At 38.6% G+C, this 20,942-nt stretch overlaps 1 protein-coding gene across 6 annotated transcripts in view; it reads left to right on the top strand.

Annotated features, from left to right (window-relative positions):
• Positions 1-20,942, top strand: part of LOC140467299 (chemokine-like protein TAFA-5) — a 343,804-nt gene that overhangs the window by 176,000 nt on the left and 146,862 nt on the right. For all 6 annotated transcript variants that reach the window (XR_011955393.1, XR_011955392.1, XR_011955394.1 and 3 more), the window contains exon 3: positions 876-1,003. Coding sequence is in view for 3 of the 6 variants with exons in the window: in XM_072563566.1 (XP_072419667.1) it covers positions 876-1,003 (128 nt within the window). In the remaining 3 variants the exon portion in view is untranslated. The remainder of the gene's footprint in view (positions 1-875; positions 1,004-20,942) is intronic.

Raw genomic sequence — 20,942 nt, 5'->3', positions numbered from 1 at the left:
CTCTGAATCAAGCACTTTTAGAATTAGAATTACTACAGTGTAGAAACAGGCCCTTCAGCCCAACAAGTCCACACTGACCCTCCAAAGCGAATCCTACCCAGACCCATTACCATACATCTCCCCTGCCTAATGCACCTAACCTGCACATCTCTGTACACTATGGGCAATTTAGCATGGCCAATTCACCTAACCTGCACCTCTTTGAACTGTGGGAGGAAACCGGAGCACCTGGAGGAAACCCATGCAGAAACGGGGAGAATGTGCAAACTTCAGACAGTCACCCGAGGCTGGAATCAAACTAGAGTCCCTAGCGCTGTGAGGCAGCAGTGCTAATCACTGAGCCACTGTGTTGCCCTTTTAGTTCATCATATCTCCGCTCAGTGCAGAGTAATTTTTTTATCCATTTTGGCCTAATCATCATCCTTAATGCCAATCTCTGAAGAGCATTCTGTACTGCATCACTTTTTCTTTGCCCACTTTGCTCAATTGCCATCTTTTAACCAACCAACAAGACTGTCAATTCAATGACAAATTATTTGCAGATTTTTACCATGTGTCCACATCCAGTAGGATTGGATTACAGTGTCCAAATACATTTTATCTGGGACACAGACAAGCAACAAAGAGAGAAGGCTTTCACCACTTTAGCCTGGTTTGAACCCAAACAGGGTTTTCAGAGTCTTAACAAGTGTGATAGTGTGGCTTTTTGCTGGAATGGCATCTGGGACACATGTAAGATGAGCATTTACCATTATCTAAGCTACTATGCAGTACAATCTCCTTCTTGCATTTATTATGAGCGTTCCTTCTCCATCCCTTATAACCCTCTGATAAATTTTGCAGTTAAGTCTGATTATTCTCTCTTTTGTTTACAGTACGAGTTGTAAAGAGCAAGCAGTGGTGTGAAATGATCCCCTGTTCAGAAGGAGAAATCTGTGGCTTATTAATGAACAAGTCAGGCTGGACCTGTACACAACCAGGTGGTCGAATAAAGACAATAACGGTAGGCCATTCTGAGTCTTTGAATCACAAATGTGGTCTTACCTGATTTTATTTTGCAGAAATAGATTTTTACACGTGTATAAATAAAAGTATTTTTTTAATTTTCATGTACCTTCAGAAGCTGTGCAATAAACTTGCATTCAAATAGCACATTTCACATTGTAGAAAATCTCAAGGTACTTCATAAAAACATTATCCACTAATCTGCCCTGATATATCCTCGTAGCTCAATGCTAAATTTTGTTAGATAAAGAGGCAGATTTTAAAGAACATTTTAGAAGGGAAAAGAGAAGTAAGTAGGTTTAGGAAGGGAATTGCAGAGCTTAGATTCTTGGCAGCTGAAGGCAATGCTTGCAATGATAGGGTGATTAAAATTAAGTGGCTGCAGAGACCATTATTGAAGGAATGCAGATATCTCAGAGGGTTATAAGGAATGGAGAAGAATACAATGATAAGGAGTGCCAGGCAATTAAAGGATTTGAAAACTAGAAATGGATTAAGGTTTTGTTTAAGCTGGAGCTAATACAGATCAGTGAACATGAGTAAATGTGACTTAGTGTAAGACAAAAGCAGCAGAGTTTTCAGACAGTAGAATTTGGAGGCCAGCCAGGACTATGTTGGAATAGTCACCTGCAAACATAATAAAGTTGTGGATGAGATTTCAAGAGAAAATGAGCTGAAGAATGAGGTAAAAATAGACACTTTTAGTGATGGGAGGAAGTGAGGACTGCAGATGCTAGAGATCAGAGTCGAGTGGGATGCTGGAAAAGCACAGCGGGTCAGGCAGCATCTGAGGAGCAAAAGAATCGACATTTTGGGCATAAGCCCTTCATCAGGAATTTCTCAACTTTCAGTGATGACAAGGGTACATGGTCAGAATTTACCTCAAGTGTGACATCATGGTTCCTAACAGCCTGCCTCAGCCTCAGAGGAATAGAGCCAATGTCGATGGAACAGATTTCTGATAGGATTCAAAATTGAAGACTTCTGTCCTAGATGAGATAAGATTCTTCTTATTCGATATGGGATTTCAGAGAATTAGTCTATTAATTTTGAAGCAGTGATGGTGTCAAGATGTGGTAGTGTGGTACAGCTGGATGTCATCAGTTCAAGTATGGGAACTGACATAATATTTTCAGATGAAGTTGCTGAAGTGTGGACCAAAGGTGAAGATTAGTGGATAGCCAAGGACGGGTTCTTCAGGGACACCAGATGCAACGATGAGATAGCGGGAAGAGGTGATTCTTTGCAGAAGACTATTGATTGTAATGCCATATTTAACAAAATTAGCATATCTTAATTTCACAGTCACAGTGAGAGTGGGAAGCATGAATTGAAAGTAAAATATTCAGCGTAAAAAAGATGAAACTAATAAACCATGTGTACAGGATTTGTTAATATATTTATCACTTCAATATATTTTTATGTGCAAACATTCATGATGTAATGTAAAGCATGATTTATGATATCCTATGAAGAGGTAATTAACCTGAAAGTAAAGTTCTTACATATTTCACTTGCAAATGGATTAATAGATATCAATCCTCATTTTATGAGCATTATTTTGTTGACTGCTCATGAAAAGAAAGACCTGAAGTGAATGACAATGTTATTATATTTGAATAATACATTCCCCTGAGTGAGGAGAAGAAAATAACGCCCTGAAGGGGAGGGATGGGGGGTGTGGAGGGTGGGGGGGGGGGGAGCGGTGAGGTGGAATCAATAAAGCTGACTCTGAAACAGTGTGTAACACTGAATTAAGCAAGAAATGAAAATTAACTTGTGTTTCTATAGCCTGTTTCTCAATCTCAGGAAGTCCCGATGCTCTTTCGAAGGGTAAGCATTGCTGTGATTTAGAAAACACAGCCGTCCTCCAAAGAGACAATTACAACATTTTGTTTTAGCAATATTGAGGGATAAAAATTTGTCAGGATACCAAGCATAACTCCTCTGTTCTTCTTTGAGTAATGACACAAATATGAAGAAAATATGTTCTCTCCCAATTAGTAAGCCATTAACTAAATGTTGGGAAGACACAGCTTTCAATAGTACAATTTCTGAGAATATAAGTTGACAGTGGTCCAGAAAAAGTTAGTGAATTTCAAATGTACCTGTGATAATTATCCTTGAACATGTGATAAGCAGAGAATGAGTCTCTTAACCACTACAAAAATCAAAATATTTAATATCTGGCTGCAAGGTGCTCATTTGTTAGAAAAAAATGCTCAATGCCAAAAGAGAAATCATCAATTTATCAATGTCTTGCTACAAATGTTGACAAGCAGAGTAATGAAGTGCCATCAACACATTTGGTGAAGGTGAACAACCTTCCCAACATTCAAAGAAAGAGAAAGTAATAATAAATCACAAGATTAGTACTATTTGTCACTACTTATTTTGTCATATTAAATATGCCCTAAATGTTGCCATTGCTATAGCAAGTAAAGAAAATGGAATTGAAAATAGCAAACTTGCCCAAATTTTATTTCATATGGTAAGAAAAAAAAACTGAATCAAATCACTGTACTTCAGTATTCAGTGCTCTTGTGTCTAAAGACAAACTGGAAGAAATAATCAGTGAATACAAACAACAAGGTGGTGGGCTGAAAATGTGTTGCTGGAAAAGCGCAGCAGGTCAGGCAGCATCCAAGGAGCAGGAGAATCGACGTTTCGGGCATGAGCCCTTCTTCAGGAATGCCTGAAACGCTGATTCTCCTGCTGCCTGACCTGCTGCACTTTTCCAGCAACACATTTTCAGCTCTGATCTCCAGCATCTGCAGTCCTCACTTTCTCCAACAAGGTGGTGGGGGCTCAGTTAGGAATGATGATTTACAATAAAGTTTACAAGGTGTCAGGACTGTTAGAAGAAAAGGTAGAAACAATGACAAAGCGATCATCTGTAACTTGTGTAATACATTGCATCAGCATTGTGAGGCGTACTTAGAAAATAACGTTGTACCTAATGATATAATACATATGCAAATGAATAAGGAATTTGCTTAAAGGCTAAATGATGAAACAGGCCTTTTGGATTAATGGTGAGCAATTTCAAAACTTTAACTTATTATAGAGGGGCAGACATACTTAGTACCCTTCATTCCCAAAAGTTGTGTTTGGATAGTCTTAAATTGGTGATCTGTTAATGAAATTGCGGGGGTATCCATTTTTAGCTAATACATTGTATAGGTGTTCTTCTTCCTCTTTTTGCAGTTCTGGTGTATTGCAGTGTGTTGTGTCCCTTTTGAACAGTGTCTTGATGCAACTTCTTTTGTGTGTGTTGGGGTGGTTGCTTTCGTAGTTTAGGACTTGGTCTGTGTGTGTGGCTTTCCTGTATACAGATTGAAATTCATTGACAAAAGTGTGAAAGGGGTTGAGAATTTTTTTCACTCAAAGGATGATGTTGGTCTGGAATACACTACCTGAAAGTGTGATAGAGGTAGATATGCTAGTTGCATTCCATAAGGGTATGTTGGATGTGCCCTTGAAGAAGTGTAATCGACAAACTGGACCAAGAGCTGGGAAGTGTGATTACACTGGATAACTGTTTTTCAGTTGCACGATGGGCCAAAGGAACTTTCTTTGATGTTTCGAATTTCTCTGATTATACATTGCTATATCATTGATATTATCCGATACAATAACTCAGAGAAACTCACTTTTGTACTTAGCAGATTTTTTTTAAAAATTGTGTATAGCCAAAACATAAAAGATTCTCTATGGCTTCAGTCGATCACAGTTCAATAAATACCTGGATGGGGAAAGTGCTGAGAAACAGTACAAAATATGTGGTTGTAAAACTGTTTTGTAAGAATGATGTGCATACTTCCCATAACCCAAATGATAAACTGCACATTCTGGGAGTGAGGGACAAAGAATTAAAGGGAACTATGTGTAGTGATTGTAACAAGGTCAGAAAGGTGGACCTCAGAATATGAGATCCCTGATTCAGGCTATTAATTTGGTCCAGTTGGGGAGCTCTGGCTGACACATGGAAACAGGAGTTTAAGAGGTTCTGTTCACTCTGGGAGCTGGACCAGTGTCACAGACTCACCATGTGTAAGTAAAGGTGACTTGGTGACAGGCTACCAGCTTCTGTGTAGTTATTTCACCATGTTGTAATTTTATCGCTAGCCCATACTCCCTGTTCATGTAACGTCTCCACCAACATGACTGAAAAGGTATAGTTTGCTCACGCTTTCCATGAACAGATCCAGTCTTTTCTGATCATGCAGAGGATCAAAATAAGAAATAGATCAGCATAGGTCCCTCTCATCCACTCCTCCATTCAATACAATCAGTGTTATTCTTCTGCCTCAACTCCACTTCCCCAACCATTCCTCCAAGGACAATCCATTTTCTGTTTGTCTAAACTCAGAACTTTGTGGTTCATAGGTAAGAATGCGACCAGCTGAGTTGCAGCTGACTTCTAGTCTGTGCTAAATATAACCAGTCTGATCAGACTGGGGCTTGAAGACACCACAACGTACTCAGTATTCCTTTCTTAAGGAAAAGAGAAATTATTTTTAGTTCTCAAACTTTATGTTTATGCAACTTTTGTGAAGCACGTGGATTGGGATGTATTCACTTTGATTCGGAATAAATTCAATGGATTTAAAATCTATTAGCATCACTGCTCACGCATATTGGGATTCTCACTGTTGTCCTAAACACCACTGAATTCATAATTTTCAGCAGGAGATGAATAAGAATGCTGGGATGAAAATTAAAGCACTAATGTTAGAAAATGATTCTTTATGTCAAAGTATGCAGCAATTAATTTTCGTGATGTAAAGCTAATGGACCTGGCAATGGGCAAGAATCAGAAGGGAATGAAGGAAATAGGAGACAGAGCCATATTAGCAAGCTAAACTAGGGTGGCACAGTGGTTAGTACAGCTGCTTCATAGCACCAGGGTCCCAGGTTCAATTCCAGCCTTGGGTGACTGTCTGTGTGGAGTTTGCACGTTCTCCCTGTGTTTGCATGGGTTTCCTCCCACAGTCCAAACCTGTGCAGGTCAGGTAAATTGCCCATAGTGTGAGTGCATTAGTCAGAGGGAAATGGGTCTGGGTTGGTTACTCTTCAGAGGGTTGGTGTGGACTTGTTGGCCCAAAGGGCCTGTTTTCACACTGTAGGGAATCTAAACATGTATTTTATGTACTAGGATGAAGGCAAATGTCAGGATTTTTGCACGTATGTATTTATTAAGATTTTTAATTTGCTTCATATGGCTTTTGAGCATATAGGAATATTACATTGAATTATCTGATTGCTGAAGTATTAGTTGGCAGCTCCCTGAACATAGTCTGCATAATCCTGGCAGGAGTCCCACTTTTCTGCTCCAACGGTACTTGGCAATATCAGAGTTTAAACTCTTTTGTTTATCATCTATTTATTTCTGTTTTAGATTTTTTTTAAATGATCCGTTTCCAACATAAGTGAGCCTGCTGAATTGGCAACCAGGTAGTCATAGGAACAACAGCACCTGAATCACTGAAGGAACAAGAATGAAATCCTGTAATATGTGGGTGGAGGGGAAGGAAAAAAGGCATCTGTCATCTTGTGAGAATGTCACCACAATCCTTCCATCTCACCAGCAAAGCTTTTGAGGTTACAAATTACTTTGCTAACCACTACTATCCAGAAAGCTTTAAAGGTGAAAGCTTTGCCCCAATCCTAATTTCAATGAATAATGTGATTAGTCTTTGTGGAGTTTGTTGGGGAATAACTTAATAAGAGAAAAAAAATGGTTAGTGGGATATAACTTTGCCTTTTTTGCAATATGGATTGATGCTAACACAACGTATGAATAAAGGTTAGCTTTCAACTCCCTTCAACATTGACAGACAGTGAATGGAATGATAATATTCTCATGATGTGAAAGAGACTCGGGATCTTAGATGTAAACAGAAATCATTGGAGAAACCCAACAGGTCCAGCACCATCTGGGGACAGAAAACAGAGTTAACATTTCAAGTCCAGTCACCCTTCAGAACTGGACAGTTTCTGAAGAAGAGTCACTGGACTCAAAATGTTAACTCTGTTTTCTCTCCACTGATGCTGACAGACCTGCTGAGATTTTCCAGCAATTTCTGTTTGTGTTTCTGGTTTCCAGTATCTGCATTAATTTGGTATATCTTAATCTTACACTTCAATTAATTCAGGTTTGAGGGCATCAAAATCACTGCTTTGGGGAAGTGGCATTGTCATTATATTATTTAATTGGGGCTCTGGTTCTGAAACTTTGGAATCCATTTGCCTTTTCTGGCTGTAGCCTGGGTTTTCCAGGATCCAGAGTCTTGCCAGTTAAAGGATGGATAGAACTGATTGTTGTAAGTGAGTCTTTTCCAGCACAACCCACAGCCTATGAGGAGAAGGAGAAATGCTCCCTTCACTGCTCAAGTAAATCTCCCATGATTTCACCCTTTCCACAATCTCTGGGCACGTGATTTCCCTATCTATCCCCACAATCTCTCAAACCAACAATCACCACCGACATTATTTGTCTCCTCTGTGATCTCTTCCCTTTTTAATCTCTGTGCCATACCATCCCTCCCCTCTCTAATCTCTCTCTTTGCCTTCACTCTCACCCCTCTTATAATTAGAAGCTCCCCTGCTGTGATATCTGTTTCCACAAACTAAGCTCTATAACTTCTTCTTCCCTCCTTGACCACCAGTCTTCAAGCTCCCAAATGTGTCTGAGTTGCCTTCAATTTTCCAGGACCAACGACAAAGATTCAAGTTGCTGCCTCCCACTGCTGACATTCTCACCTGAAAACTGGCACACCCCTCAAATCTGTTGGCTATCAGGCAAGAAATGAAGAATAAAAATGATAAGGTCCCACTGTTAAAAATCAGTAGTACCTCTCTTTGGTCCAGAATGCAAGCTCTCGTCCCCACTTCCTCCATTTAAATATCACAGTCAGAGACTTGCATATTTTGTCAAACCAACAACCCCAATTCCACCCAAAAATTAATACATTTTTCAGTCAGCTTTGTAGAAATCAAAGTGACACAGTGTACTCGGGGATTTAACCTTGCTAATAGAGTTTATGTATGCACCATACACTTTAAGGTTGCCTGCTATTAATATAGATTACTCTTAGGAACTGAAACAGAGAGGCAATTTGTCTTCACTTGAAGGATGTCAAAAAGGTTGTGAGTTTATATTCTCAGGTGTGGATATACTGCAGCCAAATATGAAGTACACATCGGAACAGACAAGCATAAGGAGAAATCATGCAAATCCAATTGTCTTGAATGCTAGTTGATCTTGAAAAGGATTATGTTTTTGAGAAATAGTAAGTGTATGTCCCACAATATTTACTTTATTTTTCAGAAAATTGCAGTAAACTATAAACCACTTTAAAAACAGCTTGTCGACAAGGTAGTATGTAGAATCAATAATTTGCAAACTGTTTCTCTCTGGAAATCATAGAATCATATGATCCAACAGCACGGAAACAGACTCTTCGGTCCAAGTCGTTCACGCTGATCAGATATCCTAAACTGAACTGGTCAACATTTGGCCTGTATCCCTCTAAATCCTTCCTATTCATGTACACATCCTGATAAATTATAAATGTTGTAATTGTACCTGCCTCCATCACCTCCTCTGGCAGCTCATTCCATACATGCACCACCCTCTGCATGAAAACATTGCCACTCAGAATACTTTCCTTTCTCACCTTAAACCAATGCCTTCTAACGTTGGACTCTGCTACCCTGGGATAAAGACCTTGGCTATTCACCCTATCCATATGGTTGACTTTGTAGTGTTACCCAGTGAAAACAATGGACCAGGCTAGATGTAACATCAATTAGGCAAAAGTGAGGACTGCAGATGCTGGAAATCAGAGTCTAGATTAGAGTGGTGCTGGAAAAGCACAGCAGGTCAGGCAGCATCCAGGAGCAGGAGAATCGATGGTTCGGGCTAAAGCCCATCATCAGGAATGAAGGCAGGGAGCTCAGATGCTGTCTGACCTGCTGTGCTTTTCCAGCACCACTCTAACCTAGACGTTACATCAGTGAATGATGGGATACCACTTATCACTGTGACAAGATTCAGGCCCACCATTTTTCACTTTAACTTTTTTTTTCAAAAAGAGAAAAACCTTTTTTCTTTCAAACTCTATTCATTGAATGTCATTTGAGGCTAAAATGCACTTTCTAATTGTAACTCATTATGTCTTCAGTTCCATGTTTACTTCTCTTATTTTCAGTAGTAGTTGAGCTCCTATTCTGTATGGGAACAGAGCACTGGAAAGCAGATACCTTGAGTGGTTTTATTGGCTCATGTCTGTTCATAACAGGGAATACACCAAGGAGTAGGTTTATCAGCAGGTAAAAGAAAAATCTGCTGGCATATTACTTCTGTACAAATGTGATTCTACACCAGTGCATATATAAATGCAAAGTTTTCAGCACTACATATTGAAATGTTGTCATCCAATATATTTAGTCAAAATTTCATTAAAATAGAATTATGCCACAGAAAGCAAATCAGGCCTGTGTTGACTCTTTGAAAATATTGCCATTTCTCTTGCTCACTAAGCCAACAGTCTAGTGAATTGACTGTAAGATGACACACTTCCATTACATTTCACACACCATTCTAACAACAAGTAATGAAATGCTACTTTGTTCATTTTTTTGTAAAATTTAAAAAACCTGAAATTCACATTATTTTCAGTTTGATTAAAATGCAAGTGAACACGATGTACGCAAAATGGAATAATACTCAGATGTAAGAAATAAAAGGATTCTGGTGAGTGCCCGAAATTTGTCATACTTGGTGAAGTTGTCAGCTCGAGTGTTTTAGGGTGGATTAAGATGGCATCATTAATTTCACATTTGTAGGATCCCAAGAGGGATTCTATTACTGTGTTCTGTCATTATCTTACCAAATCTTACAAAAATCACTTAACCTGTCCTGAATCAAAAAGTTTTTCCCTTTTGATCTTAAAGTACATTTAATCAAATGACCATGCTTATCTTGGGTTGTGTAGGCTTTTTCACATGCAGTGTTTCTTTAAACATGTGTTCTAACAAATACAATTTATAACATAATTGAGAGATTGGCCTTTTTCATTGAAATCAGGCTGTGCTTCGATAGTTACTTTAGTTATGATCCCAACTGATGTTATTACCAGACAAGTCAGATTCCAGAAAGAATCTCAGTTTGATAGATTTGTTTTTGTTTTTGTTTTAATGAAGTGGTCTCTTGCTGAAACACAAACATGCAATGTTGCAGATTTTGCTTAAACTATAAAATAGAAGTTTATTACAAAATAAATTGTGATAAAATAGAATAGTTAAAACCATCTAATTATAAATTCAAATATTTTAAAACATACAGTAAGGTATAATCCCCATTAATCCCAAAACACTCCTTTATACATTGAAAAAAGCAAAACACCTTCTGTTAAGTACCCACACAAATGTAAGGTACGGTTCCCAAAATGCTACATGTACAATACTCACAATCTGTACTAAACACCTCAGTTTATTTAAGTCACTTATGACTTCAATTTTTAGATTAGAACTGTGATAGTTTCTTTCTGGAGCTCTCACACATATCAGCTTCAATGTATTCTGATTTAAGTAACCTCTTTGTGGCTCTATTAAAAGAAGTTCTACCTTTTTCATAGTCTGAATGAAGTCTCCAAACGTTTTCCTCCTCTTAGACCAAGACTGCATAGGATTTTGATCTGTTCAATATTATCATTTTCATTACTGGCATTTTAATATCCCAAGTCTGTGAGTTCCAGCTTAATATTTCTTTCATTTCCTTTCAATCTCAAAAGCTGCACCTGATAGTGTCAGTAAGTAATTATTTTTAACTTCTCACTTTTCAACCTGGTTGCTATGCATTCTCCAAAAGTTCCCCTGGCCCACTAAGGATTTTAAGTGTCACTGTAGGAACATCCTGTGTCAGTTCACTCTGCACCCAACTCCATCTCAGGTAATTGCCAAGGCCACCATTTTGTGATGGAGCATGTATGCGCTTTCGAAAAACTATTGCTGACTTTCAAGGAGAGAGTTTCTCCTGATCTGAAATGTTTTTAACCATTCAGTCGACCATTATTCCTTGTTGAGGATTTCCATGAGGGTTGTATAAGGACTAATGTGACTAAAACTACGGGCAGTTTAGCATGGCCAATTCTCCAGACCTGCACATCTTTGGGCTGTGAGAGGAAACCGGAGCACCCGGAGGAAACCCACGCAGACCTAGGTCTCTGGTGCTGTGAGGCTGCAGTGCGAACAACTGAGCCACCGTGCCATCCACATGTAATGCCCTTTCCTGTATTGAGTCTGGTGATAGTAAGAGCCATTTAATTGGGTTGGAGGGGATCAAGTGGTGATCCTGCCACCTTCCTGCCTCTGCCCAATTAATTCTAAGATAGGAAAGCCCATGGATACCTTCCCATCCCACCACTAATTGAGACCCTCAAGTGGGACCATGTAAGGGCCTCATCCTGTCACCATTGGAATTAACCAACTGGTAAGTTAAGAGATCACCTTGTGATTTGGGTGAAGTGAAAGACTGATCCCTTGGTCAAAGGCATTCAGTGCCAAACTGACAAACCCAGCTTCAGGAAAGGGGTCTGCTCACCAATCCTCTTTGTCTTTGGTTCTGACTCCCACTTCCCATGACACATACTCCATGACTTTGCTCCTGCTGTCACTCAATTCTGGATGTAGTAACAATGGTAAGCCTTGGGCTGGCAGCAAATGTCTCCCCAGCATTGCTGGTATTTTGTTGAACCCCCTGAGCTGGGGCTGTCACCTCTGAGAATGGGAGGTGGGGTGCAGGGATTGAACTTCCACCAAGGGGAAAACCTGCCACTGGCCTGTCCAACTCAATGGAACAAGATATAAAAAGAACATCTTTGTTTTTCTTCCCAAAAAGAGAGAATGCAGGTGCTTGCTGTTCTCCAGCAACCTCCATTATCTCCACATGATTTGGATTTTGCAGAATATTTTGCTGTTTTGAAAGAAATGCAAAAATGAGCAAAACAGATGATAGATGGCTAGAAATGTGCTACATGTGGCACTTATCCCTTGACCAGGACTAATGAGCCTTTATCTGAGGAGTAAATGAAATGCACTAAGTGGTTTCTAGTCAATCAAATCTTACGAGTTTTTACAGCAAAGACAATTTTTTGTTTGCAAAATTTAATTACACTTTTTCTGCTTAGATAATCTGATTGGTTTTGTTCCAAAAGTCCAGTTTAAAAATTCAGCTGCTGAATATATAAGTTAGTCCATCTAGGGATAAAGGAATTGTGTTACCAAGCAAGTGACTTATTTGTTCTATGATTGCCTTGAACCATATGAGCTACAGAAAAAAATTCCATGAGGAAGATTATACTCTGCACATCACTGATTTTTGCTGCTTCTCTCTTTTTACAGCTGAAGGGGTTATTCACAGTGAACCACAAACTATTTGTTGCAGTAAATAGACATTATTAGAATTGCTTTTTCTACCATGCTGCAGGTCACATGAATAATTTTTATTCAATCAGACTTTGCCTTGCTATATCTGCATCTGTAGTAGCTCATAATTCAAGCCATTTCTAATACTTTAATTAGGAATCCAAATGCTAAAGTTATGGTTGTAATTTAAAAACAGAGCCCTCAAAATAAAGAATGCTCTCATTTTGTTCACAAAAGATGTGATATTTAGGATGACCATCCAATGTAATGATAATGGTTTTTTGATGGAAGATGTTTATGAAGGCAATGAAAACAGAAGGTGCTTGGGCAACACAGCAGGTCTTCAGCACTTGTCTAGGGAGAAACAAAGTTAACATTTTAGGTACAATATAAATCCTCTTTAGGTTCCATAACACTCAAGGCCAGTGGCAAGTGTTACATAAAGTAAAACAAACATGCATGTGTAATTGTATCATTTTTTAAATGGAAAATGCTTCTGTACCAGAAGGTTCATGGCATGTTTATAACATGGAGGATATCAGAAACACAAAGTTTGAGAATCTATGCTCTAAACCTGTCAATCTAATTTTAGTTTCTCTTCGGGTCTTCCCTCCTTTTACAGTGTCTGTTTCCATTATCCTTATTTGGAACTGCCTTATGACTTTTCTTTTGCTGTACAGGTTCTACATAAAGGAGCTGTTCTTGTTTCTCCCCACAGTAGTACTCAGAAATCTTCAGATCTGGAGAAATGTCCAATGGCTGTGACATTTAGATTCAAATTGACCTCTGTGATTATTTCCAACAGGACTGTGACTGTTAAAGGGTAAACCCACATAAATGCCTGTGTTACAATCTGAGTACTCATGCCAGGAACATACCAAGCAAATCCTTCCAGCATTTACTCTCTCAGAATTTGTGCTGGCAGTGGATTGCATGGCAATAGCTTTTGTCATTGAGTCATAGACGTCTGCAGCACAGAAAAAGGCCCCTCAGCCCATCAGGTCGTCTTCAGTAAAGAACACCCACCTGTCTTTTCCAAACCCATTTTCCAGCACTTGACCCATAGCCTTGGCATCACAAGTGCCCATCCAAATACTTCTTAAATGTTATATGAGAGTTTCTGCTTCTAACTTTCTTCCAGATAGTGAGGTCCAGATTCCTACCATCCTTTGGGTGTAAAACACAGTCCTCACATCCCCTCCTGCTCCTTACCTTAAATCTATATCCCTCCACAAAGGGGAAAACACTCTTACTGTCAACACTATTTATGCCCCCCCCCCCCATAACTTTATGGATCTTAATCATGTACCCCTCAGTCTCTTCTGCTTCGAAGAAAATAATGCCAGTCTGTTCAATCTCTCTTCAAAAATTAAATTCTCCAGGTCAGGCAACATCCTGGTAAATCTTCCCTGACCTGTCCAGTACAATCACATCTCTCCTCTGTAATGTGGATTCCAGTACTACACACATTCTCTTGCTGTGGCCTAACCAGTGTTGTATACTCAACAGAATAACCTCCATGCTGATAAACTGTATGCCTTGGCTGATAAAGGCAAGTATCCCATCTACTTTCTTAACCATGTAATCCACCTGCCCCAATATCTTGGACTGGTGGACATGCACACCTCTGATCCTAGGTGCTTCCCAGGGTCCTACCATTCATCACCTATTCCCTTGCTGTGTCTGTCCTACCCAAATTTATCACCTCACATTATCCGGATTGAATTCCATTTGCCATAGTCAGTCTAACTGACCAGCCTGACTATATCGTCCTGTAATCCAAGGCTACCTTCCTCACTATTTGCCACTTCAGCAATTTTTGTATCATCCATAACCTTACTGATCAACCCTCTTGCATTCAGATTCAAATCATGTAAATATACCACAAACAACAAGGGCGCCAAAACTGATTGCAGCAAAACCTCAATGGATGCAGGCTTGCAGTCACAAAAATATCCTTCGATCATCACCCTTTGATTCCTGCCACTCGGCTATTTCTGGATCCAATTTGCCAACTTTCTTTGGATTCTCTTAGCTTTGCTATCAGTCTCCCATAATCAAAAGCCAAGGTAAAAATCGAAGTAGACTATGCCAAATGCTTTGTCCCTCAGATACTTACTGACATACTTACTCACCTCTTTGAAAAGTTCAATCAAATTGGTCAGGCATGTCCTCCCCCTTAACAGAACCATGCAGACTTTTTTTATTGGGCTACCAGGTGTCATGACACCATAAGTACATATAGTTGCCTGATATGTATATATCTGTATCTGTCCAAAACTATTACGTTCCAGAATCTTCAGGCTTGGTCACCATTGGACGCTTATCCAAGTCACTGTTCATAACCTATGTCCATTTCATAAGTCCTCCCGAGATGTAGACTAAAGGAAAAATGAAATAAAAGTTTATAAAATGGCTGACAAAATTCCTTATTCTTTATTCTTTTGTGACACAGAAGCATTTACCTAATTAGATAACTTTTTCCTAAGCATGTTAATAAATTAACTTTTCATGGTTCATAATTCATTGCTTTATTTCATTGCTTTTTGGGAGCATGCTGAGAGGACAGAACATCGATGCAAATGACACGCAACTGGGTCATTGATTCTCTTAGTTGTTCATTTGCATATTAATGACACTCATCACTTTGCAAGTGGGAAATATCAAACTTCTGTTTTGATGCATGCTGGTTAATGGTAATTGTGTTTCCACTAGAAAGCTCTGAAAATCAGGTCCCATGCCAGAAAAAAAAAACATAGTTAGCTTTGGTAGAAATTGATTATGTTAGGGCTGCGCAGCTCTGGACAGAGAGAAAGATGCTTGAAATACACTAGAGGTCTAACAGCACTTGAAAAGAACCAGTATATTATTGCAAGTTGAAAGCGATCAGTACTGAAAAGGAAAGTCAACTGTGCTGTTTTTAGAAAAGTTCTAATTCTACCTTACTGCCATCCTCATGCTAGCGAATTGTCACTGAGACAATCTCCCCATAATAATCTTCTTTTCATCTCCTGCAAGTTCTTGGAGGCCATTGTATGTAGTGAGACCATTATCCTGCCCATGCATGGTACGTCCTATCTACACATGCATGATCTGCCGGAAAAATTAATTTTAAAAATGTATGAATGGAGAGCTTCCATTGATCCTAAAATATTTCTGAATGAAAACCTTGCACAAAACTTAGAAGATGAACAAGGGTCGTAATTCTGAAGAGGCGTGTCAATTCTCTTCAATAGCCGTGCAATACTTGGATTATTTTTGGAACTGCACTTCTGTGCTTAAGAGATTCAGTAATAGATACAGAAATCCAGAATGCTACTGCTTTTGGTGTCTACTTTAGTCTTATGAATCAATCTGAAAAATATTCCCATCGAATTGCTAGTGACATTATGTGATAAACATCACAGTTTGACATTTTTCCATTCTTAATTCGAACAGTGGTGTTTACTTGCATGAGGTAAAATAGCAGAGGGGTGATTGATGACCTTGTATTGATCTTTGGGCCCAGGAAGTGAAGTGCTGCTACCAGTATTCCTTTCTATGCAGAGTCTAAGGGTCTGCTTAAATATTAGTAGTAAATGACCATCAATGAGTTTTAAGAAAAAATATTTACCTTAAGTAATAGGTTGCACTTTGTACAAGGTAGCAATATGTCCAATTTAGTATATGAATTAGTTACAGAAGTATGGCCATTTAGCCCCTCAAGTCTCCTCTGCCATTCAACATGATTATGGTCGATCAGTTTGTATTTTAAATTCCACTTTCCTGATAGCCTTTAATTCTGTATCTTTCTATTTCCATCTTAAAAATATGCAATATGCAAATTAAGAGGAGAAGTATCCTATTTAGCCCCTTGTTAAAGGACATAAGTGAGCTATATCAGTTTTCTAGCCAATATTACAACGACTGACTTTTAGCTCCATATCTTTTATGCAAAATTCCATCAGCTGCCTTGGTGAGATTTGAATCCACGTTTCCAGATCATTCACTAGGTCTACTGGGTTACTAATACAGTGACACTGCCACCACATGAACACCTCCACTCTCAGTAGATGAGTTAAACATTATTATCAGGAGCCAGCAATTACACATCTGTCTCCATCAGGGTCTTGGACAATACTGGTTGACTCTCCAACCAAAGACTGTTTGCTGTCATCTGTCTGGATGTAGCTAGTGCACTTTAATATTAACTGTTTCAGAACCATTACCTCATCCAACATTAATTGCTGTTTTAGCTGCAAAATAGCAAATTAAATTTCTTTTGAAATTCAATTTCTTCTCTCTTGTAATGGGTATTTTTGTAATTTGATTGTTAATGGTGGAATTTGTTTCTGACAAAAGCTGTGACTTAGAGCTGTAGTAACATAAAATCATTTGTCTCCTACTAAATTATAATATTATTTTTTCCATGGCATGTGAATTTCAACAACATGCAAGATAGTTACAAACATCTGTAAAGCAATTCTTTTCTGGTGTGTTTTTATTCATATAGATGATTTAGAGTTTGGGGACCAAGAGCAATGTGTCAACTTTTGCAGATGACACTAAAGTGAATGGTAGAGCAAAATGTGCAGAGGACACGGAAAGTCTGCAGTGGGATATAGATAGGTTAAGTGAGTGGGCAAGGGTCTGGCAGATGGAATGCAATGTTATTAAATGTGAGATCATTCATTTTGGTAGGAATAACAGATAAATTGAGTACTATTTGATTGATGAAAAATTGCAATATGCTGCAACATGCGTCTCACCGTGCATGAATCACATAAAGTTGGTTTGCTGGTCCAGCAGGTCATAAAGAAGGCAAATGGAATATTGTCCTTCACTATGAGAGGAAAAGAGTTTAAAAATTGGGAGGTTATGCTGCAGCTGTATAGAGTACTGGTGAGTGTACAGTTTTGGTCTCCTTACTTGCAAAATGATGTATTGACACTAGAGTGGGTGCAGAAGAGGCTCACTAGGTTGATTCCAGAATTGAGAGGGTTAAGTTATGAGGAGAGATTGAATGGACTGGGACTTTACTCATTGGAATTTAGAAGAATGAGGGGTGGATCTTAGAAATGTATAAAATGATGAAGGGAATAGATCACATAGAAGCAGGGAGATTGTTTCCACTGATGGGTGAAACTAGGGGCATAGCCTCAAAATAAGGACTGAGTTGAGAAGGAACTTCTGGGCTGTGAATCTGTGGAGTTCCCCACCCAGTGAAGCAGTTGAAGGTATCTCATTGAATGTTTTTAAGGCAAAGATGGATTTTAAAGAGTAAAGGAATTAAGGATTATGACGAGTGGATGGGTAAGTGCAGCTGAGTCTCTGAAAAGATCAGCCAGGATCATATTGATTGGTAGAGCAGACTAGATGGGCCAGATGGCCTACTCCTGCTCCCATTTCTTATTTTCTTGTGTCCTTGTTTAAAACAAAAGCTACACAATTTTATCACATAATCTGAATGAACCAATTGTTTCAGCTACACAAATGTAATTGGTGTGCGAATCGGGCTTTCAGTTCGTTATGTCTCCTGAAATCTTCTATGACATATTGATTGTCAAATACAATTTTATACCCTATAACATTTTAGCCGCATTGTTTTAAGTTGTCTGTGTTATTACTTGGTCAGTCACAAACAATGTGTGCTGGGCAAAAGAAATTCAATCACTATCATTTTTCCTGGCTGTCCTTTTCTCTCCGGACTGGAACTTTCTTTCTTTTTTTTTTCTTAGTAAGCAGATATTCTGAGTTTAGTTTGTTCTGGATGTTGCTGAATAACAAAACCAAATTTAGACTTTCATCAAAATCAAAATGTATTTAACCACAAAAAAAAAGTTCCTGTTGAAATTTCAAATTGAAACACCTGTTCCAGTTGTAAGAACTGCTCATTAAATTATAGTCATTACAGTTTTGCAGAAAGAAAATCCTCACTTGTTACTGACATTGCTAGGATACTGCTCTAAATTATTTTTGTAAACTGCTTATCATTTCCATTTTGTGTACACATATATTATTCTCCTCACCTCTAATAGCACCATTCCCAATTAACAGGCTGATATAGCTTCCAGAACCTATGTATATATCAATAGATGTTTGGGAAAGAAACTAATGATGACCTCCCCAACAATGGGCTTTATTTACCTTTCTCTGTATAGTACTCAGATTCCATGGAACTGCACACACTGTCCAAGAACAGCATCTGCTGTTCACAGAAGGGTACCCATCTTCCATGGTACAGAACTTATCCTCCCCAGCCCCACATCTCCAGCAAGGATTAGAAATTGAATTGAATACATTATTTTTTTTTAGATTAGATTAAATTAGATTAGATTAGATTACTTACAGTGTGGAAACAGGCCCTTCGGCCCAACAAGTCCACACCGCCCCGCCGAAGCGTAACCCACCCATACCCCTACATCTACATCTACCCCTTACCTAACACTATGGGCAATTTTAGCATAGCCAATTCACCTGACCTGCACATTTTTGGACTGTGGGAGGAAACCGGAGCACCCGGAGGAATATTTTGTAAAATAATATTTTCTTCAGTGGTGAGTCCAAATTCCAAGTAATGATTGATAGGTGAAGGAAACATGCTAAAATTTTTTAGAAGACATTCAATGAAGTATGTTGTTAGTGGCATATTGGAAATATTTCGATGGATATGTGCTGAAAAAAATGTAAAGAATTTGACAAATTGAAAAGATTCAGAGTAATTGAATTACGAATAGTTTAGGTACATTTTGAGAGTGGTAAGTATATATATATATATATAAAATCTAAATATATGTGTGCGTGTTCGTTCTACACATAATAGTTATGTGTGTGTGTTCTATACATAGACTTGTGTTAAGTGTAGGGGGAGGTCTTTGATTTAGAAATGTTCAACTTATGAAAGCTCGTACTTATGGATGCAATCCTGTAAAAAGTTGTAATTTTAAAGATCTAGCATCTGCCCATTTAGCGTACTTACAAACAATTAGCTTATATTGTCCCGCATTGTGTTCTGACTTGCAAACAACTTATGAATGGACTCTAGAACAGAAGACATTCATAATCTTGGGACTGCCTATACTAATTATTGATAATAGTCCTTACAAGATAATCGGTAACAATTTGTTTTAACTGAAGATCATATTAATCGTGCTTTCAACAAATAAACCAATATTTGTGGTCAGTAACAATGTTTGATTAGAGTAGCTTCTAATAGTGTATTTCTAATGTTCAAATTTCTCAGCATTTTTGCAGCTCATGTTACTAGCAAAGCTTTACAAGTATGCAAAGTGGTAGCATAATTGTTTTCGCTGTCTCTTTATTGCCATTGTTGAAATATGTCAGGGATCATACTTAAATGATCTTTCTTAAATGTATACATTTTGTCAAAATACTGTTTTGAAAAGGAGAATGTCATGATCTGCTGGTCTTAATCAGGGTTAAGAAAAGATCCTGTGTGGCAAGTATGATGAAGAGAACCTGTTGCCCTCCAATGGCCCCTGATTAAGACCATTGTCAGTCTTTCTGTCCCTCAGTCGTGCACCCTAAGTATCCCATTCCACTGACATTGATAAGAGGACAATGGAGGAGACATTTTATGATTAGGACTTATGGAGCATGCCCAAGGCAACAGAGCCACCAATCCTCAGTGACCACTCACTGCTGTCTTCAGACCTCACTTAATCTTTCTTCGAGTGTGCCCAGCCATTGAGGTATCCTTATCATGTACCTGCATTCTCAGAAATGGCTGTCACTAGCAGTGGCACTGCTGAACTGCTGGCCCTCTCCTTTGTTGACTGAAGTTTAGTGTAAATCAATAAACATCAATGCACAATTAGGAAATTGGGAGTATAATTCCTCTGGGATATTCTTGAAGATTAGTTTTCAATTTTGCCTCACCTTGTCCCCAAACAAGCTTCAGTCATGGCACCTTGATTGTATAAGTTCATAAGCTGTGGATGCAGAATAAGGCCATTCAGTTCATTGAGTCTGCTCTGCCATTCGATCATCATATTTGCTCCTCACCCCCATTTTCCTGCTTTCTCTCCATATCCTTCAATCCACTACCAATTAAAAATCTGTCTAACTACTCCTTAAATTTACTCACTGTCCCAGCATCCACCACACTTTGAGGTAGTGAATCCCATTGCTTCACAACCATTTGGGAGAAGCAGTTTCCCCTCAGCTCTGTTTCAAATTTGCTATCCCTTACTCTAAGACTATAACCTTTTATCGTGGAATGCCTCACAAGAGGAAGCATCCATGCCATATCTATTTTATCCACACCTTTTATTATTTTGAATACCTCAATTTGGTCTCCCCTCATTCTTCTAAATTCCAGAGAGTATCAGCCCAAAACTTTTCATATAACACCTTCTGTAAACATTCAATTAATGTATCAATGTAAAACAAAAGTGATTATTATTTTAGACATTCAGGAATAGACTGGAGCATACAGTAAAAGAGTAGACCCTGAGGAGTAATTGCTATAATTGCTTGCACCCACTCTAAAGCCCTGTAGTCCT

Source organism: Chiloscyllium punctatum, chromosome 45 (genome assembly GCF_047496795.1).
Source record: "Chiloscyllium punctatum isolate Juve2018m chromosome 45, sChiPun1.3, whole genome shotgun sequence".
NCBI classification, from domain to species: Eukaryota; Metazoa; Chordata; class Chondrichthyes; order Orectolobiformes; family Hemiscylliidae; genus Chiloscyllium; species Chiloscyllium punctatum.
Note: the sequence above shows the minus strand (reverse complement) of the source record. Positions and strands in the feature narration are given on the sequence as shown.